Source organism: Bactrocera neohumeralis, chromosome 2, assembly GCF_024586455.1.
Source record: "Bactrocera neohumeralis isolate Rockhampton chromosome 2, APGP_CSIRO_Bneo_wtdbg2-racon-allhic-juicebox.fasta_v2, whole genome shotgun sequence".
In the NCBI taxonomy this organism is placed as follows: domain Eukaryota; kingdom Metazoa; phylum Arthropoda; class Insecta; order Diptera; family Tephritidae; genus Bactrocera; species Bactrocera neohumeralis.
Genome location: NC_065919.1, coordinates 91,938,412 through 91,957,470, shown reverse-complemented (window position 1 = coordinate 91,957,470; position 19,059 = coordinate 91,938,412). Strand labels below are relative to the sequence as shown.

Genomic DNA, 19,059 nt, shown 5'->3' with positions numbered 1-19,059 from the left:
ACACATGCTTTAATTCCTGTATTTTTGAATTGTATTGACTTTTAATATAGAGATATATCCTGTGTACATCTTCAGGTGCTGAGCTACCTATCAATTTTCAGCCAAATCGGTTCAGCTGTTCTTGAGTTATAAATAGTGCAACTAACTTGACTTTCTTTTATATACAATATAGATGTATGTATGTCCTTTCGTAGAATAGCCAGTATGCGGATGCGGATGCATTTAAATGACAATGCGCTGAAGACGCCACTATGCATTGGGTCGTTAACTCATTTACAAGGTTAATACAAAAAAAAAACATTGGAGAGCGTATGAAGTACCAAAGAGAGGAAAGTAAAACCTCATGAAAACTAAAAGTTATTCACCTTAAAGTTGAATGCTTGCAAGCCTTTAGCGGCTTAGAGGTTTACGAGCTTTCAAAGCGCTCGTAAATATATACATACATACAAGTACACATATGTACATATGTAAGTACGCGTATTGTGCAACATGATTAATGGCCGGCAGTTCACATTTCTTTCCACAGAATTGCTCCCAGTTTATAGCCATCACTTTATCGTGTGATATGTGCTGCCTCTCGACATTTGCTAGTCAATTGATTGAAATCTTTCGACAGAAAAAACATTTAATGTAGTTACGCAAACTATTTCGGCTGAATTAGATTGGAACTTTGAAAATGAAAAGAAACGTATTGCCGGTTAGTTGAGAGCGCTATCGTTCTCTGTATTTACCGTATCATTTACATATGTCGGGGATGGAAGCTATTGGTTAAGGTCAGTGCAAAGTGTCTACAGGCTAACTTTGTAGCTAAACTTTCGGAATTCTCGGCGGTATATACATATGTATGTACATGTACATGATGCGTGAAATGACATATCAGCAGTAGTGACAAATCGGCTAAATGTTTTTGAACTAAATGGTTGATCAAGCTGACCACACCGCGCTTTCAATGACATAAATAATTTAACAACTGTTATAGACATTTTGAATCCGATGCACTCGTCAAACTCAAAGAAATCAGACTTTTCTTGAAAGAAACTCCTTTTCTCGCTCTCGTTTATACAGAAAGTGATTGCCACTTAACGCCTACTTTATTGATATACTTTTTCTACGCTGAACCAATGTGAATGTACATATGTATAACACCATAGCTTTATTTGCGTAATTGTCGGTAATAACTGTCATTCCACTCATTATTTACGGAATTTCACTTTCTACGACATATTTACATACCATATAAGTCAGTCGGGTCTCGCAATCAGACATGCTGATTATATCGGATTATGCACCCGAATACCTTTATTTGACTTCTTTTACTCGATTTCACAATTATGTCGTTTCAACAAATTGCGAATGTGAAAAATAAGATAAAAAGCAAAACCATATTTCAATATAAAGTACAATCCTCATATACAATTAAAATAATAAATATCTACCTATGGATGTATCTACATCCATACAACGTTGCCTGTGTGGGTATCTGTTTGTACGAATATGTTTCAGTTTTTTTGGTAAAAGTGTATACAAACGATAGCCCATGAGTCAGACCTCGCATATAAAATGGAGTACCGTTGTCGGTTGTCTGATAAAAGATTTATCAATAATTGCATAACACCGGCAATTTCACTTATAATTGAGGGCAAGTATTAGTGAACACTTTAACACAGGACCTTTTAGGAGTACTCTCTAAAATACTCCTTTGTAATGCAGGAGAGGACCAACATCAGCAACCGAAAATAATTTCTTTATAAAATTCACTGAATACTCTGACGTTATGTAAAACTGGAATATATGGTCGTGTCCTTTGGCATCATAGTGAAAAAAGACGAAAAAATCTGCTGGATTACTGAGCCAGTTATAATCTATTTCACTGCGTATTTGGTTGCAGTTCTTTTCTACTATTCCAAATACTTAGCAATTGTATTAGTTTTGAGGAAGAATCTGTTTAAAATTGTACGCATATATTCAAGGAAAGGATAATGATTTGAAATATAATCTTTGTATTTATGAGTTGAATTAAATTTTTACAAAAATTGATAAAATTTATCCTATGTCCTTACCCTGGTTCTAAGCTACCTTCCCACCAATTTTCAGTTAAATCTATTCAGCCGTTCTTGAGTTATAAATGGTGTAACTAACACAACTTTCTTATATATATGTATGTATATAGCCGGAATAAAAAAAGCATGCGACAGAAATTGAATGATTCAAATATTTGACAAATAAAAATATTGAAAAACAAAACAAACAAAAATTGAAAAAAAAATTTGTATGGAAAAATGTTACTTTTTGGTAATTTTCCAATTTCCCTTAACATTTAGGAGAATGAAAAATAGATATTGTCCGATTCTCCACCCCAGCCGATATGCACGCTAAGATTCACGAAAATCGGTCGAGCGGTTTCAGAGGAGTTCAATAACGTACACCGTGACACGAGAATTTTATATATTAGATACATGTGTATGTACATACATATTTGTATGATTTATTGTTGTTAATTGCAGATATCACCTGAAAAGCCGTACGAGGTGATTGAACTGCAGTGTCTGCGCGGTGGTTGGATTCACAAAATCACCTTCTCGCCACACGCTGTTGTAAGTTGCGTTATATGCAGCAGAATATCATGCGGCAGCTTATTTGGCGGCATTCTTAATCAGTTGAAGCCCCATTTACCCAACACAAGCTTAGTTTGCTCTTTTGTTTTGTTCGTTTTACAGCGATAAAATAGTGAATTCGTATGTATGAATGTGTGTATGTTTGTGCAAAGGCACATCTTTTGAATTGCTGGCAATTAGCAGAGAATCCGCAATTATTACAGCAGAAAATGCTTATCTTATTTAGATTTGCTCCTAATAACGCAAATTGGTGTTTGCAAGAGTGACACGAACTCCAGCAGCAACGAAAACAATGGACTTACAGCCGTGAGTGAACCGAAAACCGGTAACTGTGGGTTATCTACAAGCATGCACACACACAAAGCCACGCGTCCAAATGTTTTCTTATTTCAATTAGTATATTTACATAAAGGTGTTTCCAATCAGGGCAACTCGGTTTGAAATTGAATTAACTAATTGATGCATCCCAGTGATTTAAGAAACCGCTTCGTTAGATTTTTGTCTAATCGGGTAACTTGATGTAACTTCTCGGGTCCTTGCAACAACTAAGGTTGATCGAACAATGCCATCCACAAATCCACATGTTGAAAACATCGCCCATCCCAATTTAAACACCCCCATTCAAATGCCGCGGTTGCAGCTCCGGTGTCCAGCAGGTAGTTCGTCTGCTGCATTCTCTAATTCTTCTCTTGTATAATTGCAAATTCGCTTAAAATAAAGTCTACAACGTCGTACAAGTTTTTGATCAATTTAATTATTATTAACATTATGTAGTTGCGCTGCAGCAATGGGCTTTCTGAGCCGATCATTAGGAATGCTTTAATCTTGCTGGTAAGAGCGTCTGCGCACTGCAGATTAACAAATGATTTGCGAATTGTAACAGTTATATCACTAACGTGCAGTGCAAATATTCTGGTTTAACGGCTTGGAATGTTGAAATCATGTTGAAGGCATTCCACTTAGACACAATCCGTTACGGTTCATTAGGATCGTGCACTTACGTTCAGATATGCACACAAAGATGGGAAAATGCGAAGGAAGTGCCGCTTATTTTAAGTTAGCCTCATTTGGTCGAATAAGACACAGTTAAATCATTTCAAGGATTTTGCGGACCTTTTTGGTTTATTCCAGGCGAAATAAAATGGGATAGAATGGCTGCTCTTGACACTTTGAATTGAGATAATTAGTTATGTGACTATTTCAATGAAACCAAAAATTTGCTTCATCACTTCTTGGTTTTACTGAAGTATACTCCTCACTGTTCAGTACGTACTAATGGGGGACAACTTTGTGGGCAATCTCAAGCAATTAACCGATTTTTTCTTACCTCCCACGCCACTTCAATCACTGACAATCATAACGTCAAAGGTGTAGCACTGATAATACAAGTATATGCAACATATGATATTTTTAATTGCCAATTTGGAATGAATACAGAATTTATATATAATTGAACAATTCAGAAGTACCCCTACTAATAATACTTTACGTATTTCTCCATACCTATATCAAAACGTAAATGGAGCAAAATTCGAGCAGGATCTTAAGTACCATCTCTCCGAACTTGAGTATACAGCATCAACGGCGAGTTTCACAGCTTGACCATCCTCGTCGATCTTAATATTATGTATACAGATATACACTGTAGATATATCTTATTATGCAAATATAACGGCAGGGTACTGATGAATTGTCATACTCGTAACACCTTAATTGATTCGCCTTGGATGCCTAGAAGTGTCGCTAAGGTCACAAATATACAAACGATCATTTACGAACAACGGAAATTAGTAAACGCTAGCTTGTCATACAATTTGCAAACAAAACTCAATGCTGAATATTCGCTGGACTGAACTAGTTACGTACAATATCCCAGGCTCCATGTTTGTACAAATGTGCAATTGCACTTGTTACATCAAAGCAAAGGAGAAGATGGCAAACAAAAATTGAAATACGAACTCATCAAGTGCAGATTTCCACCTTTTAATGCAGCAGTCCAAGCGTTGCAGCATGAAATCTGATGCCTGATAACTTCAGTAGTTGAAGCCGCAAAAGCTGTCAGCACGAGTGGCGCAGCTCACAGCGAATGGAGACCGCATAAGCGTCGAAACACCAATGTAAAAGACACTCTAATCGAGAAATGCCTACTTGTGAGCTAATATATGTGCACACAATATACGCAAAAACTATGGACAACTTCTGGCATTAGCAGTTGCAGTTTTGCCATCTCAAAGTTGGCGACGACACGCCGCACACGCCGCACACCCCACATCCACAATGAGTGTATGTTTGCAGAGATGCATATGTGCATACATATTTAGAAGATGACTTGGCGCTCCGCTGCACACGTGGAATGACACATAAGAATAATTGAGACTTCATTCCGCTCGCATGTATTTATGAGCGCATATGCGAGATGTCCACTGGTGGACCATTAACCGATGATCGGATATTCCAACTGAGTCATGAATATTTATTGCAGAGCCTGCGATCGCAATATTTAAATTAATACTCGGATATGCACTCGTACATACGTATGTGCTTCTTTGCTTCTTAGGAATGTGAAGGAGTAACAGGAAGTGTTGACCGCTGCTTCCTTCCAGCTCTTGTCGTGCAGTGAAATCGGGTAAGGCTCGAGTTTTGGCTTTAGATGACTCTGTTGCTCGCATCCAATAGTTTTCTAACTGTCTTACCTTAATAAGCAGCATGAAACTCAAGTGTCTGAACGATATTTTTTTAGTGGAACCGTTTTATTCAGCCATAATTCAACCTTGCAAACGAATAGCATTAAAAAGCGTGAGAGGGTGGCAACGGTGCAGATGGCGACAAATGAGGGATAAAATACCAAAATACATTTACACATGTTTGCTTATGAGTTTGGGGAACGTGGCTCAAGTTATAGAATTCGATTGCACTGTCAACATTAGATGATAAGATGATAACCATACTTAGATGTTACCGAAAATTTTAGGTTTGTCTCGACTACAATCCCCGACCAACCCTGGAGTAGCCACCCTAGCCGTGTGGACCAAACTGCAAATAACTCTAGTAACTCCCACTACCGACTTTTGTGGATGTTAATCGCGCTTGTAATCTTCAGATCTTGAGGGTTTTAATTTATCTAGCCTTTTATAATAATTGAAAGCTTCATCTGGTAATATTTTTTATTGCGTCCAGTACTCCGAAAATTCTATTATGCATCGTCAGCCAAACCAAAATATATTCAGTAAAATTTTGACCACCAAAAATGTTCAGCACTAAGACGTTAGCCCTAATGCGTCTAGTTAAACAGTATGTACGCGTGTATAAATATCAGCCGCTGGCTACAATTGAAGCACGGCATTTGGCATTTTGTTGCTACTGTTGATGTCTCTGACGTTGCTACTACATTATTTCGGAGTGTCGTGGTCATAAGTACGCATATGAGTATGTATGTAAGCGTTCATGAATTGCCGAAGCCACCTCCAACACCACCAGTAAGTATTTGAAATGTTTTTCATACTCTGTTCGACTATTGTCGTCACAGACCGAACGCCGAATGTCTCCTACCGACCGTCACCTGCCACTGCTTGTCTGTTTACAGCTGATCCGTGTGCGGTGTGAAGATGTCGGCCGCTTGTGGCATGGCTAGGCAAGCCTTCTTGCGTTTGCCATGAATTTCTACTTTTAAGAAAAACAAATTACAACGCAAATCTCATTTATTTGCCGCAACTCGAGGCGTTCGCACCAAATATTTAACCTTAGCGATCTGCGTTATTGAGACTCTTCGGAAGGCAAACCGCGGTTCATTCTCGAGTTGTAAGCTGTCTGTCTTGTGTCCTCACATTGCTTAACTATTAAAAATACAAAACAAAAACAGTATTTAAATTGATCAGCCCGGGTAGTTGCACTCATATCGATATTGACGCGATCATCACGAGTTTCCTCTACACGGATTTACAAGAATAAAAATAAAATAAATAAAGTTACCCATTAGATATTGTACCAAAAGAGTTCGATTCAAAAATAATCAAAAAGTGAGTGAAAATAACCAAAATTTATTCACGGATGATTTATAAGATGTGAATATTTCGAAAAAGATTTCTCGAGACGTTTAGAGCTTACTTTGGCCTGTCGCCGAGTAAAATATTTTAAAATTTGTGTGATCTGGTCAACCGCGGAGAAGTGCAAATAACGAGTTCTACAGTTTCTAAATTAAAAAATCATTCATGAAATAGATCAAAAAAACAATATTTTTGTGGATTTTAAGGAAATCGATTTTTAACTAATTGCAAAATTTTATATAATGATATTGAAAAAATTAATGTGGACTGAGTAAATAGAAACTGGCTCTAATTGACAAGTTGCTGTAAAATGCTTTCAAAATATGTACATATATTGGTTGTACATCCAAGTTTGTCTCTTAAGTCTTTTGTGTTCTACAGCTTACTCTAAGTACAGATGTATATTTTACAGTTAGGTGTGTTTTAAAAATATTTTAGTATTTTCCTGATTCACATAGCTCAATGAGTCGGGTATTCGACCGCGTTTTAACTACCAACAGTTAGATATACCAACCAAATCTCAAAAACATTTATCCACACGTGTAAATATCATTTGAAACACACGCACGTGAAAGCAGAGCACGAATTGCGACAAAGTGGACTATGTGCACACATTGGACATATGTATATCTACCAATGGTTTAATTTGAATAAATTTAAGTAAAGACTCCACACAGAGTCAGGTGTGTGGTCCATAGTCCAAAGAGGCCGAACCGGCAAACGCAAGTGACCACACCGATGGTTTTTTTTTAACCAAAGTAAGATTTAATTAAAAAAGCAGGTTAATATTATAACCACCACCAAAAATAAAAGAACAAATACGCATAAGTACTCACATATAGTATGTAGGTATATGCAAATGTAATTTTAGCAGCGAATATGGTAGCCAAATAAAGCAGCTTGTGATCAATCGTTCAGGTGCTGTTCATTAATCACAAAATATGAGTACAGCCGTAAGCGATGAAATTCGATACCTACACTGATACCAATACTGATGGCCTTAGATCACTGGGGATCCGAGTGAGAAACTCCGACAGTTTCTTTAGCCATTAAATGGGTGGGGAGCATGCAAGCTGACATTACTGTTATTTTGCTTTGAGCAAATACATGAGAAGATGTTCGAGCGTTGACTGTTAGCCGAGTGATTAGCCTCTGGGCAGAAGAAATGACGGTTGGTGGTGATTTCTGCGTGACGAACTGTCGCTACGCCTCAACGCGCGCATTAATTAGACAAATTAAACTCATTCAAAATCTATTACTTCTTTAAACGTGTAATTATGTAATCATGAGATTTAGTGCAAAAATATTTGAAGGAAATTATAAAAACTCTTTCATTTTCTTTTCTCGTGAATTTCTTCCAAATTTGCGGACAATTAACATTTAATTCTCACAACGCAATTATTGTAATCACCCGAAGTACTTAAGACATTGGTAAGTTCACAAACGAAACGTATACACCCATTCATGAACTTACATATGTATGTATATGTATAATGAGGGTATTTACACGTGAGCACATGTAAATAATTGAAAGTTTTTCTGTGTTTTTTGCAAATCATTAGTCATTTCATTTGATTATTATATATTTGTATGCATGTGTGTGCTCAAACCCTTGTCTACTCTATTCCACCATTTGTGGGCTACGGGTCAGGTCGAATCAACGAAAGATCAGCAACTCTGCTGCCGACGGTCTGCACTCTTTCGGCGATTACACTTTGGTTGACACTTCATCATCGTTACCAAATTCGGTTAATTGCTTTGAGTGATCATTCAGCATTGTACTCTGACAGGCGAAATGTATAAATATATGTCCATATATGTTACTTTTTATTATACCCGGGCACAACTAATAACAACAAGGTTTTATAGCCAACTACATCTGGGATCGATGTACATATGTATGTATGTCGTTAAATGAAATATAAGATTTTTTTTTTTTCAATATCAAATGTTCTTATTTCTAGAGGTTATATTAACAAACTTAATACAAATATTTAATACCGTAGTAATATACATATGTCCCTAAATGGGAGATCTAGAATATGTTGTCTTTTGAGTCTAGTAATTTCATTGCTGTCATCTAATAACATGATTGCCAAAGGATTGTCATGATAACTGATTCTGTGTAAATATGCTGTACTAAATCTTTTAATCTTAGCTTTAACAAAAGGCATATTAAGATCTGTATGAATGGCTTTATTTGTTATAAACCAAGGAACGTTTGTAATTAGTCTTAGGGTTTTTGACTGAAATCTTTGTAAAATTTCAATTTTTGAATTCCTAGCAGTGCTAGTGCTAGGTTTTAGTATGGCTTTATATAATAGCAATTTATTTTCAAGTTGTAACGGCGATTTATATCCGAGTAGCCAAAACAGTTGTTTGGTTTTTATTTTTAATTGCTTATTTTTAGCTTGTATGTGCTGTTTCCATGTTAACCGTTTGTCCAAGTGCATGCCGAGGTATTTAACGCTATCCCTTTTAGGTATAGCATTGCCATTTAGAAGCAAGGAAGGGCTATCACTTCGTCTCAATGTAAATAAAACATGCACTGATTTATTCACGTTTACTTTCATTCTCCAGCAATCTAACCAAGATTGTATCTTATTCAATTCTTCTTGCACCACATTAGTTGCTTCAACAGGAGACTGGCTTGACGACAATAGAGCAGTGTCGTCAGCATATGTAGCAATTAATTCATTTTCAGTTTCGGGTATGTCAGAGATAAAAATGGTGTAAAGTACAGGACCAAGCACACTACCCTGTGGTACTCCAGCATTTATGAATCTTATGTCAGACGTTTCGTCATTTATTTTTACTTAAAATTATCTACCAGTTAAATAAGACTTAAGAATTAGATATACCTGAGAAGAGAATATGTTTTTTAATTTACATAGTACACCATGATGACAAACTTTATCAAATGCTTGCAGAATATCCAAAAATGCTGCTGAAAGTATTCCTTACGTTCCAAAGTGTCAGTAATGTAGTTAACTACACGGTGACATTGTTCGGGTGTACCGTGATAACGGCGAAACCCAAATTGATGTTCAGGTATCACCTTATTCTCTTTTAGTAGTGGCAATACTCTACGCAAAAATATTTTTTCAAATATAAGAATAAAGACAACAAACTGATTGATCTATATGAAGTGTTTCGTTCTCGCCTTTACCTGGTTTGAGCACCTTCACAATTTCTGCACACTTCCACTGAGTAGGGAATTGGTTCAGCCTTAATATTAAATTATAGATAAGTGTAAGAAACATAATTCCTTTTTTAGGTAAGCACTTAGCTACTCTGGCATCAATTTTGTCATATCCTGGAGATTTCTTATTGTTCAGTTTGTCGGTTTCAGAACGTATTTCGGCGGGCGTAATATGTTTCATTGGTAGAGATAGTTGACAGGGTATATCAAGAAATTTTAATATTGCAGCATCATTGTTGCTACCACTACAACCAAAAGCAGTGAACGTTGCTTCAAGGTGTTTACTGTACCCATTTGCTTTGCTTTTGTCTGATCTACACCAAACGTTATTACCGTCTTTGATAGGTACATTTCTGTTTATAGGTCTTTTTAGATATTTTGTAGCATTCCAAATCTTATGATCTTCATTATTTCTATAATTTAAACTCTGAATATAATCAGAAATCGATTTATTTTTGAAGTCTTTTAATTTTTCTTTTAGCTCTTTTGTGGCTTTATTTAGAGTAGCTTTGTCAATTGGATTTCTACTGATTTGTCACTTTTTTCGTAAACGTCTTTTACTCTGAATTAATGATCTAATCTCTGCAGATTATAAAATAAGATGATAAAAGTAAGAAGAATTGCTCAGGCTCTGGCGATCTGCATTTGTAAGTTCATCGGATAAATTAAATAAATAACAATTGCAAAAACCTAATTCGCAGCAACTATATTGCCAATGGAAAAAATACCTTTTGATAAATTGGATATTTTATTATTATTTCCACATATTTTAAGTTGATCGTGTCAAAAATGCTGTACGGGATGCAGCTCATAAATAATATAAGAGACTGTGGAGCTATAAATGCGGCAGAGCTAACAGTTATTCTGAGTTTAGGAGAATTCAAAGCTTTCCAAAATCACGTCGTTCAATTGAATCTCCAAAAATTAATCAAATATGGCTAAATAAGAAGGATCAAAAAGTAAAAGCCGGTAGTAAATAGTTTTGGTGCGAGCTTATATAACTCAAGCTTTGAATAAGTTTTATTGTAAAGATACACATACTAACACATAACACATAACATACTCTAGTTTTAAATTCAAATGAGATTTACTTTACAAAGGACAGGGAGAATGAAATCGGCTAAAAATATAGGATTAGAAAACATATATATTTTTGTACATTTTCCATAGCCACGTTTACCACAATTTTATGCCAAACATTATATTTCAATTGCACTTAAAATTCCCTTGCTTTAAAGCTATGGTTCTATACATTAAAACTGCATAAAATTCATTATTTCTTTATATTCTATTCTTCAAATGTTCCACATATACCGAAATGATTTCTAAGTACTTTTCTCGTTCATAATATCAGCTTATCTCTTAACCAACGCGAATAAAGTATCTTTTTTGCCAAATAATCATACTTTATTTAGTGAAATTAACCCTCAAAATTGCCTTGATCTCCCGTGTAACACATGTGATGCCACAAGTATATGACATGATAAACATCCTTACATATTTTTATTAATTTCAGCATGCTATCCACGCATCAACAAGTTACACCAAATAATCGCTATGCTGTCATCATCGCGATGCCCGCCATAATCTATGCTCTGCTCTTCACACTGCCAAGCACCCTCGCCGGTGGGTATCAAATCAATTCAGATAGGCTCTCAAAGCCCACCTCAGCGATGGCCGCCAAAGTACTATTTCACAGCCCGTCGTTGGCAAATATTTACAAAGAAATGATTGTATCGTCGAAACCACTAAGCCTTCGCAAATACGGCAATGGTTCCAAGGTGAAAAAAACAAAAAAGGATTCTAAAATCTATTACATACCAATACCTCCAATGCCATACCGCTTTATTCCGGGAGTGGGCTTCGATTACCAGCCCATGAAAATTAAACCTATAGTAAAGGAGCCGTCAAGTGGAATGAAACCTTTAAATGGCGCAGCTCAAACGAGTTCTTCGAATGCAGGAAAAGTAACCACCAACGTAGATCAGCATACCGCAACGAACCAGAAGACCAAAAATAACTGGTATAGGCCAGTAGATAACGGGAGCACAAACTACAAAATTTCGAATAAAAAGGAAATTGACATAGTGGCAAATAGACCGCTAGACTTTATAGGCGCCGACAGTAAACTCTATCTCATGGATCGCGGAAATTATTACTTCAGTGGGCGGCCATTTAGACTGCAGGTGGCGCATGCGCAACCAAAGAATCAACTAACGTCACTTAATCTTAAATCAAAACTATATTTTAATAAAAAAATTATTTATTAAAGATATTAGATACGACCAATAGATCTGTTTTAATTTCTTATGTCGGAGAAGAAAATTTTCTCTTCAAACAATTTCGTTGTTTACAGTAAAGCATTTTTAAATCCATCGAGCTTGTGAGTACATACAAACATACATATAGTAAATATACTTACTAACCTAACCAACGCGCTCGCTTCCTTTTCTTTTGCCTTAGACATAAAATTTGTGAAAGTCAACGCCGATGATTTTTCTTTTCTTAACAAATTAATAATATAGGTAGACGCTAAAATACAGCAACAAAAGATACAATTATGGACTGAGAAAGCGTTCGTGAACGTTGAAGTTATGGCAGATATATAACAACAACCAAGCAGTAAGCAAGTGTTATGTCTTAATCAATGATGAAAAATACTGTTGCATAAGTGGCAATTTATCAGTTAATCGAGAGGCGGTTTGCTAGATTTGCTCATCAATGATTTATTTAATGAGCGTAAAAATAAATGTGAAATTGTGATTAGCTTTTCAATTTTATGTTTTAGGTGTGTGTTTGTTGAATGTAGTTTTAGTAATAAAAATATATTTAACAAGTAGGGAAGGGCTAAGTTCGGGTGTAATCTAATATTTTGCTATATACTCTTGCAACTTACAAGGAAATACCTTCAGGTGTATATTATTCGACGAAATTATTATTGGGGATATGAGGTTTAGACCAAGGTCTAGACCAACTCCATTCTATTTAAGCGCTAAACCATTGATAAAATATTTTAACTTTTAAGAAAACTTATCCTCACGCTCACTCAATTTTATTAAGACAACTCATATAACATATTGGCCAAAATATGTATGTGGTGTAAAGTCCGCCGGCAGCTCGAAAATCTTTCTATTAGATATGTGGTGGCAAAGTAAGTATGGACCTGATTGAACGCCTTTTTGACATATAGATATACTATTATCAGAAAAGGATTCTCTCCAATTTCATTTATACTATATTTATACAAAATACACTGGGATCCGCATATTTGATGTATGGGTCCTTGAAAAGTTATAGGCCAATTTAGACAATTTTTGAGCATACGATTAAATACCTTAAGGGCACTACTTATGCAAAGTTTTATCCCGATATATTAATTGGTGCTTAATTTGTTTACTGAACAGTGAAGGATAGATAGAATTTAAAATAGTGTTGCATGGATAGGAGGCGTGGTTGTAGTCCGTTTTCGCGCATTCGCACTGTAATATAGGAATGTCAAGATTGCAACATTATCTTTACATTCCTATATTACAGACCGAACTAGGTTGAAGGTGAAGTAGAACCGGAGATGTGTGATTTCACCTTAAGGTAAAAATGAATGGATGGACGTAAAGTTTAATTTTTCTGACGCATTTATTATTTGATTTGAATTCTGTGCAAATCTGGGTGATATAGCTTGAATGGTTAGGAAGATAATAATACATCAAACCTGCTCCGTTGGAATTTTATATCTTTATTTCCGGTTTAGTTATGGCGTTTCGTACACTTGGTCGTGATCTGAATACGCCTATCTACTTTCTTCTAGATATCTTAATATTTACTCAAATTACAACCTGCACGAACAGGCAACTCGTCTCATTGTACGTACTGGCATACTGTATCACCTAAAGCAAACCGTTTGGTGAACAAAACCATTATCTCTATATCAACATGTTGCAAGGGTATAAATATAATGTCAGTGTACATAAGGATAAATCTAAATAATTTGTTTGAAGAAAACGTTAAATTGTTTGTAAGTGCGGTGATACTTGTTCCTCATGAACGAACACTTTCATCCAGTTCATAATAACATCGGAACGTGATTCCGCAACTTGCAGTCCTCAATCAGTATATTAAATTTTTAAGACACTGGCCACTAACCGGCCCCTTTTGGTCTCGATTTATTGTTGCAATACTCGAAGTTCTGGTAGCAAACATTAAAAAAAAGTTTATTATTTATAGAATTCCGATGTCTTTGAAAATATGCTGCATAGAACAATTATTATTTTTGAAAAATATGTGCGAATTAAAATAGATTCGACCGTTATAGCAGAGTTCGCCTTAACTTTGTTACAGAGAAGTCTCCGCGGAGTGAATCTCTTTGAATCTAATGTTTTTTCGGCATCAACGTAGCATTTCCTTTTATATGTAATTTTCGACTAGTTTCTTCTCACATTTGACCTTCTAATGGATTTTATGAATCCATCAAGCTGGTGATACGCTCGGGGCATTGCACCTCCAGAGTTCACTATTGGAGAAAGATGGACGAACTAGAGCGATTTTAACGCAAGAGTCACAGCTTTAAACAACAAATACAAGACATTGCGATGGTGATTCCGATATTACCTGTGTGGATGAAGTAATTTATTCCATAATAGCGGTGCAAATACGATATTCTTGAATAGAAACGAGTAAGTGGCGCTACTGAAATATGTTACGACTAATATTGATTTTTTGTTTGAATGTGTTTCGGTTATACATGAGAGTGTATGTATATGGCAACGGTTGTTATTTAAGAATTTGTGGGAGAAGCCTCTATGCAGTTATTGAACCAACTTTACTCCAAAGTTTAGTGAGCATTTGAAAAGGCTGTCAGAAGCTAGGCTTGACACTTTGGAAGACTTCCAAAAGTGATTTGAATTAAAGCAATGTTCTACTAGAGTGTCACAAAATCTTAAAAACTTTTTACACATTCAAATATGTGTACGTAATTATTATTTTGCTAATACTCTAACTGTTGTGCAATTATCAAAATGAATTGTGAAGAGTTGCGAGAACTTCCGAATATGAAATATATGCAATTTATACCGCCTCCGCCTTCGCGTGGAGATCCATTACTCATTGAAAAACCAGAGACCAATAAGAAGGATGATTGTTCGGAAGAGCTCAAAGAGATTCCATCAGAGTTCATCGATGAAGTATTGGCAGTGGAAAATGTAACCGTTAAATTTCGCGTAAATGGCTCTCGCATTGTGGCTCAAGTATATTCGAATCGATCGAGCATTGCCGATATTAAAACTGATATCGGTAGCAAGTTTGAAGTCGATCCAAAGTATATAAGACTTACGCAAAACGAACGGGAAATATCAAATCGTTGTTTGTTGGCACAAACGGATTCAAACCAATTTGGAATATTTGAATTCGATTTAGATTTGCTGCATATTTCAGAAATGAATCTTGGCGATGGTATGGATCCACCAAAGTTAGATCTGAACATATATTACAAGTGAGTACATTTCAACGAAATAAAGTATAGTAGAGAATGATAAGAACTTTTACTGCTGCAGCAAATATCACATGCCCGATTTTATAACTGTTAACATTGAAGATGAGAACGGATTTAGAACGGTTATTGTGGAGATATTGAATAAAGCAATTGTAAAGCCATTTTTGTGTGGTTACCGGGATAAAGCAACAGGTAAGTTCTATATACGATTTTTTCAAATCGATTCTGAAGTTGACCACTCTCTCTTTAGGTATTGAGTATTTAGATGCATTCACTCAAACTGGACCATACTTTGATAAAATGAAATTCAATCGTTATATCAGCAGAGATACACAAACTTATGAGTTCAAAGGAAAGGAAATTGTGAGTATTAACTAATAATAAAAGTATATAGTATATTGTGTAAGTCTGCCTTCATCAACATGGTGTGAACATGACATAAATATAATTTTTTGGATTCGAAATTTTACAAGAAGTGCTCTTACTCACTTTCCAGGACACTGCGCATGAACAGTCTACGCAGTGCTTTCAGGACGGCAACAATGTGTTGTATGTTTCCGCAGCCACAGATTACACCATAACTCCCGGCAAATACCAAACTTATGCCCAAAAAATGCGCCGCGAGAATAAACTGGCCAAAATCATTTTGATACAACGTAATTTTCGTCGGTTCTTGATTGTGCGTTTCATGCGGAATGCGGCTGCAAAGTATCGGTAAGCTGGAAGAAACAATGAGCACCGTTTCGGTGGGCTGCAAATAAAATTGTTTCGTTCGATTTCTTTTTTACTGCTCTTTACACTTTGCGTGTGGTAGTCGGCTGGTGGCTAACCGCAAAGCCGAGGAGGAGCGGCTGCAGGTGGAAGCAGAGAAGCGCATCAAACGTATTGAGTTGGCGAAACAATTTCCACAAACAAAGGACGACTTTGAAATGTTGTATGGCGAAGTACAGAAATGGAAGATCGCCGAGCTGAAACGAATAGCACGATTGTATGAAGGACCTGCACGAATTGCCGAGGTCAATGTGCTGCTCGACAAGGAGATTCAGCTCCGAAATGGCATCGAAAAGCAACGCTGTATAGTCAAGAAAGCAATGGAGGATTTTCGCAATGAGAAAATGCTCACCAAATTGGGTGAACCAATCAAATGGGTTGGCTATAAAGGTAAGCTTATATCTACAGTTCTTTTCTGCCTTTTCCTACAGTAAATTTGAAAAGTTATGGCAGAGGAAAAGTATAAAGAAAAGTAAGTAAGTACTTTTTACTTTTACATATAAGTATGTGGGTATGTAATTTATTACTATAGACTAATAACTGCTAAATTTTCGACTTTATTGAATCCAAAGTCTAGAGAATAGGTTTATAAATTTTTGAATTTTATTTTATGTAAACATTTTAGAACGTTACTAGTTTATCACGCATATCTTAGCAGACATTGGAAAAAACTCTCTTAAACATGTCGAACATACATATGAATGTATGTACATATGTACGTATGTTATCTTAAATCCAGGAAAATATGTAGAATTAGACTGAAGTGAAGAGTAAGAGTATAGAAAATGAGTTTTTGCAATGCGTTTTATTTATTGCTTTTAGCCATGCATTAAACTTGAATATTTGTCATTTCTTTAAGATAACATAATTCACTTGGATTTATTACGCACTCAAAGGGTCCGTTTCCTAACTGAAGTCTATAAGGATATGCAAAAGAAGACGAGCCGAGAGGAACGCCTTGAGCTGTTATCGAAAGTGAAACGCATATTATTGGACGAACGTGAGTTTCCGGATTTTGTCGAGGTTTGTTCGTTTGCAAAATTGTCTTTGTAAATAATAGTAACTATGGCGAATAATCTGAATTGCAGATATTCGATCTAATTCAAAGGGAAATTAATTTGCTCATACACACAAAATATTGTGACGTCGAGATCTTACGTAAACGTCAGAATATACTCTGGATGGAAATGATCAAATTCTCCAAGGATAAGCCTCCCGATCGTACGAATTGTTAACTTTCCTCGGAGGCTTAAAGTAAAAACCAAAAATATGCATCAAAACCAAACAAAAATAAACAAATTATTGTTGCATTCATGTCAAATGTTAAATTGTTTGATTCTTACTTTAAGGCCACAATGCCCACATTCGATAGATTTTTTTGAAATCTGCACCGCTTTCCTATTTCAGATGGAGAAAAACGTATGTGCGAGGTGTGTAAGAAGGTGAAGCCGTACAGCCAGTTTGCGCTTAGAACGCGTCAGAATAATGTAGACACTTGCAAGCGTTGCTATTACATCAAGGTAAATCCAGCTTTATTAATTTACAAACGTTACCCGCTTGCATTAAAATAATAAATACCAAATATCGTTAGCAAAAATAAATAACCAAATGCATTGTATGTACACGAATACTATACCACGCGGATCTTCTTCATGTTGATGTAACCCGATTTTGCCCAATTTATATAAATGTAACGAAGACTGATTGATATTTTATGTCCTTTCAATGAAATTAGGAGTAGATGAGCAACAAACAAATTTACATTTGTAATATGATGAAAATAACAAAAAATCGAATTTACCTTTTTGGGTTTGGCAGTTTCTCCAATTTTTCGACAAACAATCAAATCTGCAAAGGAAATTCCTCCAATTTTCAAATTACATATAATTTTCCATTAGTTCAGAGGTGTCTTCACTCATCCTATAGTCTTGTCCATTATAGCTCATGGACTGTGAACTACACACACTCTACACCTATGCGGTGTATATACACACATACATACTTATGTATGTATATCTGCATGTACATACATACATATATTTAAAGTGCCTGTGGCATTGCAAAGAAGTGTTTAAAACAAACGAAGTAACTTCCGTCCGTCTTCTTGCCTTTTTTTAGATCGCTTCTACGGACAACAAAACGTACGCTGCAATATTACGCGCTATACAGCGAGATGAGCGCAAGCGCCGCTGCAACGCGTCATTCGCATTTGTGCTTCAAATGGACGACATTCGTTACATAATTGACCAAATTTGGCACAGTCACTCAATACTTAGCAAGAATGCGGTATTGAGCAATTTGCGGTAATTATGAGTGCTACAATAAGAACGAAATATTTAAACAAAAAACGAAAAAAAATTGCTACATTTCGCATACATTTCATTTGCCTTTTCTATAACTTTACGCATTTGTATTTACCTTCTAAATAGTTTGCCACGATGGTTGAAAGGTGAGGATTGGTCACCATGGAATTGTATTTGCCTTACTGAGTCAGAGGCACGCAACCATTATAGACTTGACGATCCGACAAAAGTGTACGACCATAAAATGGTGTTGGAGGTAGGCAATAGACATATGTTAGCTCGCGCTGCATTCCACAAGATGACTGAAATCGCCACCGAATTTGTTGAGACGGGACAATGGTTTCATGTTGGATTAAATAAGCAACGCACTGTCTATCCACCAAACGAATACCCACGCTCCGGTTTTCCCAACAAATCAGCCAACCCGATATTCAAGGAAAAGAAAAAATGCGATTGAAATATAAGTACATATGTATGTATGTATGTAGAAGAGTAAATAAAATATCACTTTTGCGCAAATTGAAGAGTATGTTGACAAATTTGTTTTTTATTAGCATTCCTAATGTTTTTAATTTATCCAACATTCACTAATGTTTAATTGTATTCCCATGGTCGGGCGACGCAGCATATTCTATATTAC

The 19,059-nt window shown here is 35.9% G+C and overlaps 2 protein-coding genes across 2 annotated transcripts; both read left to right on the top strand.

Annotated features, from left to right (window-relative positions):
• Nucleotides 1-6,275: 6,275 nt before the first annotated feature.
• On the top strand, nt 6,276-12,151 carry LOC126751384 (uncharacterized). The gene is made up of 2 exons (XM_050461601.1): nt 6,276-6,631; nt 11,377-12,151. The coding sequence occupies exon 2, from the start codon at nt 11,378-11,380 to the stop codon at nt 12,128-12,130; it is 753 nt and encodes a 250-aa protein (XP_050317558.1). The 5' UTR covers nt 6,276-6,631; nt 11,377; the 3' UTR covers nt 12,131-12,151.
• A 2,373-nt stretch (nt 12,152-14,524) lies between these two features.
• On the top strand, nt 14,525-18,948 carry LOC126758529 (IQ and ubiquitin-like domain-containing protein). The gene is made up of 10 exons (XM_050472830.1): nt 14,525-15,345; nt 15,407-15,537; nt 15,596-15,708; nt 15,842-16,059; nt 16,160-16,506; nt 16,976-17,139; nt 17,205-17,337; nt 17,524-17,636; nt 18,235-18,419; nt 18,546-18,948. Exons 1-10 carry the CDS (start codon nt 14,873-14,875, stop codon nt 18,874-18,876), a joined length of 2,208 nt encoding a protein of 735 aa, XP_050328787.1. The 5' UTR covers nt 14,525-14,872; the 3' UTR covers nt 18,877-18,948.
• Nucleotides 18,949-19,059: the final 111 nt, after the last annotated feature.